Genomic DNA, 9,718 nt, shown 5'->3' on the forward strand with positions numbered 1-9,718 from the left:
AATCATATATATATATATATATATATATATATATATATATATGGATTTTAATCATGAGTAGAAAGACCTTTCAGAAACTTGAATAAGTGAATGTTTAAGTAGAAAACCCGTTTGTTGAGGGGGAAGAGAACCTACAGAGGTATTTCAGATTATTAGTGAAATGCTGGCCTTTGGAATGTATGTTTGACACAGTCATTTACATAATATGCTTTAAAAAGTACTTGCTTCATATTGGCCTTTCCATACTTAGGGGATCATTTACCTGGGCCAGAATTCAGCAATAGCTTCCTCCTGTCTAGGTAACCCCGGACTCTGTCGAGTGCTATCTGCAGCAGTTCTGCCTGCCTTTCCTCAGGATCACAAGCCTTCTTCAACACCATCTCTTTGGAGGGGATTTGCCTAGTTGTCAGGTACAGAATGAGAGGGGCACACTCAAATGTTTCCCTAGAAAAGCTAGAGATGAAAAACTAAACTTGAGGGTGTCTTTTTCATGGTATACATTTTCTGACCTAAGATTTTTTAAAAATCATATATTGTAGCACTGCAGTATTCAAAACAATGGTATTATATTCTTAACCTTCAGCAAAGTCATGCTTATTTAATTAGGTCATAGGTGATTGTCTCATAAAATACCAAGATACTTTTAAAACTTGCCCAGCATTTGCAGAGATGGTGTAACTCTACACACAATGGAATTCAGTACTGATTTTCTTAATGCCTGTTAATACTTCATTCTCAGAGACATTGCATCAGCAGACAATTATGTTTAAGTTCCATGACTAATATAAGTAGAGTTTACTGCAGATCATCTCCCTCTTTTCCTTTCCCCCACACCATCTCCTTTTTAAAACAACTGTTAGCTATTTTGGGGTGCTAAACAGAAAGAAAATTATTGTGGAGTTTGGGGCTTTTTTGTTGTGTTTCTATTTTTTGGATTTTTGGTTTTTGTGGGGGAGTTGTGTTTTGTTTGTGGGGTTTGGTTGGGTTGAGGTTTTAGGTTGGTTGGTTGGTTTTGGGTTTTTTTAATGACAATTTTTTTGCTTCAAGAATCCAGTTTGAAGTGATCTGGTGAAATTGAACCTTTCTGTGTCACTAAGCATGGCTATTTGCATCTTAGTACTGAAATACGTTTTTATTGAAATAGCTATATTTTTAATAAACTATTTAAAAATTAAGAGTCTAGGTATTAATCTAAACCTCTCTGATTTCATGCCCAAAAAGGAAGATGAAGAATTCACCGTTCTTGCAAGCTGCCTGGGTCTGTTACCATCTTTTCAGTCAGCTCATCAGTTCACCAGTGCCTCTTGTCTTGATTGGCCAGTGCCAGCATTTGACATGATATCACAGTGGTGCTCAGAACTGGCTTCATTTGCAGATAGACATCCAGATCAAGTAAAGGTATGTAGCAAAGTTATTTTTTCCAAAATAGTCATGATATGGAAGCATCTGCTTATTGCTTGATGCATTAGCCACATACACTTTGCTTTGGCTAAGGATCAGAGAGTGTAACTTGTAAATGAGAGAGAAGTTGTAATGGGAAATATTGGTAAGTGCATGTGGGTTGAATTGGCTAAAAACAGGAATAAGATGATCTGTGTGATTGCTGGAGACAGAATATAGAAACACTACCCTTAGGTGATACTAAGTGTGTCCCTGTCTTCTGCACCTGTAGCCAATAAAGGGCAGATTATAGAAACTTTAAGAAAAGAGGTATCAGAACTTTTCCTTGCCTGTTTTAAATTACTGTAAAACATTGCATCTTCAGTTGCAAAACTGAAAAAAATGAAAATGTTAAAATCTGTCTAGTAGTTGCTGATGAAAGATGGTACATTTTCTCTAAAGGTTAAAGTAAATAATACCAAGACTTGAGTTAGTGCAACTGAAATAATCAGTTGTGAAATGTTTCAACATGAGTGCATTGTTTTGATGACAAAGCTGCATCTCAACAATTCAAGTCCCCTTCTCCTAAATCTGTGATGTCAGGGGAAAGCCAGATGCATTCCTCACTCTGCAACATGATTGTTTCTGTGAAAATTTGAATACCCAGATTAATCTCAAAATACGGTTCCTGCTGATCTGTTAGATATTATAGATTGCAGTGAAATTGATAGCATTTTTCCCATGATTGGAAAGCAACCAAGTACAAATGCAGTATTTCGTTCTCTTTTTTTCTTTTTTGCAATTTAGGTTTCAAGGTTATGCACTCTTAAAAATTTGTGGACCTTGCAAAAAAGATCCCATCTGACCACTATGCTCATCAGTTATAAACACAGAAAAAAATTACTACATTGAAAGAAAACATATTTCTGTTTAAACCCCCCCCAAACAACATAAAATTGGACAATGTTTTTAAGAGCAAGCAAGAAGAGTTAGGCTTTTCAAAGCAGTATTTAAGACAGGTAGTGCCTGTCTTGTCAAAAATTGTGAGTTCTAGTAACTTCTTACTGGTGGGTGTCCAATACAGTTTTGAAAAACAGGCAGATGTCATCAAATACCATTTACAGAGATTAACTTCAGTTCTGTTTTTGAAAATTTGAGTCTAAATTTTAGCTAGGAGACAGCTTTCATAGTCAGTGCCAGAGTTTGGGAGTAACACCTTGAAACTGCCAAACAAACGTAGTGCAGGGAGTGAGAGTCTTTCTTGTAGGTGACTCTTAACCCTCTTGTTTTAACTGTAAAGGTTTTTGTACTTAAAATATGTCACATGTAGAAAACATCCCTGGGAAAAGGCTGGTGCCCATTTTGTACCTGTTACAAAGGATGAAATGTGACTGCAGTTGCAAGGGTAATCAGCCAGGAGCAGGTGACTATTACAAGGTGACATTTGACTTCTAAATTTGTGAAATGCAAAAGAAATGAGATATTTTTAAACTGCATGTTTCTTTTATGTGGTATTCTCTTCTTTTTTTTTTTTTTTTTTTTAAAGAAAAATGCTTTAAAAATTGACTGAACTGATATATATTCTTACCTTATTTGTAGGCTTTGCTCATCCAGGAACCTAAGTGGGACTTGCCCCGCCTCCTTCAGTTGCCTGAGAATTACAATACCATTTTTCAGTATTATCACAGAAAAACTTGTTCCGTTTGTACCAAGGTTCCTAAAGATCCTGCTGTTTGCTTAGTTTGTGGTACTTTTGTATGCTTGAAAGGACTGTGCTGTAAACAACAGAGCTACTGTGAATGTGTACTGGTAAGAGAGAGTTAATTCAAATTATGTAATTGATTCTCACGCTCACTGATTTTTGTTAACTCCATTGCTTAGTTTTGATGGTTTCCTTTTCAAAATGAGTTTATATAATCATAGAATAGTTTGGGTTGGATGGAACTCTTGAAGGGTCATCTAGTCTAACCCCCAGTGATACAGTTTAGTGCCTATTTCTGAGGGATAGACCTAGACTGGATTCTGGAGGTCAATTGACTTGCATAGCAACCTTATTTCCCCTTTTTGTGAAGTCTTACAAAGCCACTGTGTGTAATGTTGACACGTAGTTTTGATTCACAGCCAGTTGAAATTTGTTTACATTTGGGTTGTTTGTATATTATTTTAATTTTCCTCTGGTTTGTTTCCTTGCTTTCCAAGTACATAGAAAATCAGTCTGTGGTTGATTTGAGTATTTTCTGATACCTGACCACCTACTAGAGATCTACAGACTGTAACTACATAGGTGCTGATTTAAGGTCTTTGACTTTTTCAGTAGCTAAGTTTTCTAGTCAGTGTATACATAAGTTCTTTTGGGAGTCTGAGTTGGATGACATCTATTGCTGTTTTTCATACTATGATAAAGTTTTGCTTTGATAGGTTTTCTCTTTACTTCCATTGAACTGTTAGGGGAAGACTGGAACTATACGGACTTCACAAAACTGTGAGAGTAGTTTGTTAGAGAGATATTTACAAATGGGGCATAAAATGTCAGAGATGAATGACATATTCAACAAAACAAGAATTACTTAAAAATTTTTTATTAGATTTGTAGATCCATAGACTAGATCTGTGAGCATGGATAGAGAAAGTAAATGTTTAACACTATAGACTGTTGTAAAAGAGGTAATACTATGTTTTCTAAATACTTTCTCCTGTTTTTGCTATCTATGGAAAATACTTGGTAATCCTAAACAGTTTGCTATACAACAACAAATTCAAAATATTGCACATAATATTTTTGTTTATTTTTTGTAATTCATTTTTTTACATGGTAACAAATATTCTCCCTTGCTGAGTAGGGAAATGTTTTTATATGCAGGTGGTGTTATGGCAGCACAAGACATTGAATTCTAGTTTGGATGGAGAATTTTGGGGCAGGCTATCCTTTGGCAAACTGTCTCTTACTCAATAAGGTCTTTTGAATGTTATTTGAAGGAAAACAAAGTATTATTTTTTAAATTTCTTCTGTTACGAAGTTGACAGATATTAACAGAATCTTTGCACTCTTGCCTTTCTACACCCATAACATTACAGCATTCTCAAAACTGTGGAGCTGGAACAGGAATATTCCTTTTGATTAATGCATCTGTAATCATCATCATACGAGGCCATCGTTTCTGCCTTTGGGGTTCTGTTTATCTCGATGCACACGGGGAAGAAGACAGAGATCTTAGGTAATGTTTTCATTACAGCTGTTTCATTGTGGGTGCCTCTGTGTAGATCAACTCTGTCTTGTAACATGCAATAACAGACTGTAATAGATCTCTGCCTTCCTTGTGTGGAAAAATGGAAAATCCCTATTTAGTGCACTTGGACTGACTTTCATTGGCTTGGGTTTTTGAGGATTTTTTGGCCCAGAGGTGGTGTAGTCATAATCATTGACTTATACCAGGAACCCAGCATACAGGTTACTATGTTGCCATTCCCAACTATGGTTAATTCTGTGTTGTGTTGGGAAACACTTGTCTCCCAATGTTGTTGTTTGGCCTTTAATCAAACAATGCAGTTGGATTCCAGTGTAGGGACGGGGCTTAACTTCCAAGCCACACATGACTGAGAAAACAAGTGATTGTTTCTGGATTCTGCTATCCAGTGTAAGGAAGGGAAGTCCCAGCAGTTACCCTACCAGAAGCAAAAATAAAAACCTTGCACCAATAAAAATGCATGTTTACCCTGCAAAACATTTGTATGAGTATAGTGTTGATTATGTAATGAAGCATCTTTCCATTTACTTGGCATATTAACTATTTATTTTCTTCTTCCTTTTTTTTCCTCCACAGGCGTGGTAAACCCCTGTACATATGCAAGGAAAGATACAAAGTGCTTGAACAGCAGTGGGTGTCTCATACTTTTGATCATATCAATAAAAGATGGGGGCCACATTATAATGGCTTGTAAATCATCGTCATCATCATCTACACACCATGTAACTGCTGTTACCATGAATGAATGCAGCTTGACTGACAATAGCTTTAACTGAACGGGAGTTTGGCTCCTTGGCTCGGGGTGGAAGCGGGTATGGGCTTAAAAGGGAAATGGAACTTTGTCAACATGTGGAATCTGTGCAAAATGAGCTGTTGTTGCTACAAAAGAATGATACAATAATTGAAATTAAATCCTCAAAATGGTGTGAGCAATCTTATTGCACTCAGTAGTCTATTTTTCTTGTGTTTTTTAAAGTCCATTATTGTTAAGAAGCACAAATTTACTTGGAGTTGTTTAGAGGCTCCAGGGGTAGCTGTCTGGGTTTTATTTTACTTTGCATGGAATTGAGTTTTTAGCAATTTTTGCTGAAACGGTGTATATGTCTATTACATCTACTAAGTATGTTGGATAAAATTCCTTTGCCTTTTCTGTGTTGGCTTGAGGTTTTTGACTTGATAGGCATTTGTAATTAGGTCTGTAAAACAACTGTGAGACTGCATGGTAATAATTGGTCTGAAAGGTGAATTTTAAAGAGTATTTCACTTATAGAGGTCTATTGAAATATTTCAGGCATTACTGAAAACTTACACATTCTCAGGAACTTCATTTTTTTTTCTCCATAAGTCAATGAAATAACTGTAAATTAGGTATCTTACTGCTCTTCATGTAATCCAGAACACACATTCTGTCTTCATTTTTTTCCCCAGGAAGGAGCTTTACTGTTTTTCACATAATTTGAATAAATTGTTAATGATAACATACAGAAATTGCTGTATATAGGGAATTTGTTTGGTGCCCAACGTAGCAGATCCCAGTTACAAGTGTAACAACCATAAGCCTGCCTATCATTCCAAACCAGATGTATGTTTCAGAATGATTGGATTAGGAATGTGCAGGCTATTCTAAAAATGAAACATCATTTTGTATCTTTACTGTCATTTCAGGAGGTTCCCCAATATTATTTTATTGTTTAAGGTAATCACTGTTCTTTCTGCTTGGTTTCCTAAAAAGGAAAAATTAAAAAAAAAAAAAATCAACAGAGGTAGCCAAGATGAGCTACCAGTGCATGTGCAGCCTCACTGGATGAATGCCAAAACAATTTATGCTTAGAGGACTAAAAAATTCATGAAAAGAGGCATAACTGGGCTAAAATCCATAGTGTAAGTAGGTAGGAAAGATTATAGTCAAAATACTGGTATGTAATATATTGCTACTATTGTTTTTCACAAGTCTTGGACATTTGTGGGCTATTTCATACAGTACTACCAAGCAGTTCCCTGGTAGTTTTGACTTTCACAGCTTGTGTGTAAAATAAACTTTGTATGTGTAAAATAAAAACATCTTATGATAAAGCCACATATACAAAGAAAACAATTCCCCAGTGGAAATCATTATCTAGTGAAAAGTGTATAGGGGAAATAAAATCACTGTATAGCAATCAAGAACAGACCGAAGGAAAAGTAAATACAATGAGTTTTTCTGGATACCTGCAATTTAAAAACCCTACAATAAAGGATACTGGTTTTTATACATACATATAAATATATATATATATATTTCAAAAGTATTACACTACTTCCTATAAGATTAGAATTACTCTGTTTCACTGACTAAATGGCTGTGTCTTTTCCAAAATATTACTTTTTTGATACTGTATTATAAGTTCTGCCTGTGATATTTTTGCATTGCTCATTAAGAATATCAGGCCATTTTGTAAGTGTGGTTAAAGAGCAAAAAGATTCTTTACATTGCCAGCATAACATTATTACAGGGCTCATGAACTTGAGTGATCTGTAGTTTGAAGCTCCAATGCTTTATTTACAAGAGATAATGTGTCCAGAATTTGATTACTGTGTTTTATTTAAAACAGAATGTTCTCTGATTGTGCATATGGATGTGAAGTAAAACTATTAGCCTTAACTTTAACATTTGGGTATTTCATAGTGGTTATTATAGTACTGGTGAATTAGTCACCAGTCAATTTAAAAACGACAAAAAATTACTTGGTTGAAAAATTGTACTTGAATATCCTTGCATGCTGCTAAACAAGGATTTTTATTTCCCCCATGACTTTTTAAATCCTACTTTATTAAGCTAACCTTGAAAAATAACAGGTCCAAACTAGAGTGGTGTGTGTGCGTATTACTCAAATGTTCTGGTGTGATATCCTGTATGAATGATCATTTAAGTACAGTACATTACTGTAGACTCTAAATCAATCTTTATAACACATCAGAAGAGTACAAAACTAGGAATACAATAATTGGCATTGTAAGATATGTTAATAAAAGTCTACTGTCAATCTGTGTGTTCATGAAATTTTTTCTCTCTGGCCCAGTAATCCAAAATGACACCGAGTTCCACCCACTAGCCAGGCAGTTACTTAAATGTTAAAACCTTATGCATGCAAACTTTGCATTTAGAGTAAACCTGGTACGTGTTTTAATTTATTGCTTACAGTCATGCATTTTGCAATAGTAATTTGGATTATTTTACTCATAACTATAGCACTTAAAGTAGTGCTTAAGTGTATTCCAGCTTTGCTGCTGCAAACTGCTAAATTGGTGAGTTGAGAAACTACTTTTGGGAAAATGCTTGATCTTTTTTGTCAAATCTTATTCTTACACTTCAATTTGATGAATGTAATATTTATGTATTAAGTTTTTTCTTTTCTTTTGACCTTTGAGAGATTTAGTGGAACAGTCTTCTTTTGGCCTTGACCTTTGGATAACAGCATCTTTCCTTTTTCAGTGATGGCTGCTGTGAGTTCTGCCTTGTAGCTTACCCTGCTGCTTCTCTGACTGCAATGTCTAATACATTTCCCATTATAGGATACCTTTGACTCATTACTGCTAAGTATTTTAATAATTTTGATTGAAAACAATTGTGCTGGACTTATTCCTCATAGAAGGATTTATTTTTTAATGTTATAACAAAACCAAGCAAGATAACCTTCAGAGATTAGAGCTGGAAAAAAAACCAAAAACAAGTACTCTTCATGCCCAATACTGAGAAAAGTGTAATGCAAATATTTACTGTCCCTACATTTTGGCCTTAAATCTGGTGACCAGATATGCACAGGTCACATTTGAATGTAGAACACAAGTGCATACTAAAGCACTTGCCAAATCAGAACAACATGTTCTCAGGGATTACTTGTAATACTGGCAAATACCTAAAGTAGATAATGAGCCTTTGTTTTTCAGGTGTCAAGGAATATACTTTGCACCTTGCAGTTGAAGCCACTAATACAGTTTGAAAAGTTACTTTCCTTCTGTTTCCTTGAAAGACTGGAGCTCTCCTTTCTTTCATGCCTTTGTTGTCTCCATGTTGTATATGAAACTGCTTTGTGTAGTACTGCACAACAAAAGAAGCCTAAACCAGCTGGAGAGCCCTCTACAACTGTACAGCAATACTTTGTGAATAAATTGCATTTTCTCAGGGTACTAGAGATAGCCAGGGGGTGCAGCTTGAAAGTTAGTTAGTTTACAAGCTGTTAGTTAGTTTGTAGAGAGACTGGCTGCTTTCGTGCTGGTCATTTTAGATTTGTCACACATCAGATTTGAAAATTTAAAATTTAACGTTGCATTTTTTCCAAGTATCTCCACAGGCCCTAAAAGAAACTGCCTTTGTTCTAGGATAATTTCCCATTGCTCTCTAGAGAGTTTAGTATGGAACTGGTGTTTTAATCTCAGCTCTGCAACAAGGTACTTGGTGACAATGCTGGTGTAAACATATACATTGTATAAAATACAGATATGTAGGTTTTGTTAAACGAAGATCTTCAGGACAGCTGAAGGGACTGTTAGGTATTGTTTCCTTTAGGTTCTCTAGCTGTCTGCTTTATCCTGCTTGTTTTGTCTCAACTTGTAAGCTCTTTTATCCAGCAGGAACACCTCCTGTTTGGATCAGTAAGTCCTGCTCTGTAATGTTAGATCAACTGGTATTTGAGCAAATCCAGGTAGCAGAGTCTTCCATCATCAATAAACATAAATGTGCACACAGGACCTAAGTGAGATATGGTGGCCCTTTCATGTTCATGCTTTTTGCCTTTTTTCAAACTGCTGCCTTCAACCTCAAATATCCCTCCTCACACAGATATGTTGGCAGTAATCAAAATCAACAGGAAACTAAAATGGGGTTGTTTCCCATAGTCAGATGTGATTCTGGACAGAATAATACCTCTTCAATATCTCTATATCACCTTTTTTGTCCTGCCAAAAGCTGTTATCTCAAGAAATAAGTACTTTCTGAGAGTTAAAGAAGCTTATTGCCTTTCAATACTTAGTGCAGTATTTATATGACTAATACTCACAGCAGGTGACTGATGTAATTCAAATAACCTTCAGATACCTGGCTATTCAGAAATGGG

General features: G+C 35.5%; 1 protein-coding gene across 4 annotated transcripts in view; it reads left to right on the top strand.

The window, feature by feature from the left end:
* The window catches only part of UBR3 (ubiquitin protein ligase E3 component n-recognin 3), a 98,138-nt gene extending 90,490 nt beyond the window's left edge, over positions 1 to 7,648 (top strand). For all 4 annotated transcript variants that reach the window (XM_063162082.1, XM_063162083.1, XM_063162084.1 and 1 more), the window contains 5 exons: positions 300 to 410; positions 1,222 to 1,398; positions 2,980 to 3,189; positions 4,456 to 4,595; positions 5,202 to 7,648. In XM_063162082.1, coding sequence (XP_063018152.1) covers positions 300 to 410; positions 1,222 to 1,398; positions 2,980 to 3,189; positions 4,456 to 4,595; positions 5,202 to 5,319 — 756 coding nt within the window. In that variant the 3' untranslated portion in view covers positions 5,320 to 7,648. The remainder of the gene's footprint in view (positions 1 to 299; positions 411 to 1,221; positions 1,399 to 2,979; positions 3,190 to 4,455; positions 4,596 to 5,201) is intronic.
* Positions 7,649 to 9,718: the final 2,070 nt, after the last annotated feature.

This window comes from Melospiza melodia, chromosome 8, assembly GCF_035770615.1.
Source record: "Melospiza melodia melodia isolate bMelMel2 chromosome 8, bMelMel2.pri, whole genome shotgun sequence".
NCBI classification, from domain to species: domain Eukaryota; kingdom Metazoa; phylum Chordata; class Aves; order Passeriformes; family Passerellidae; genus Melospiza; species Melospiza melodia.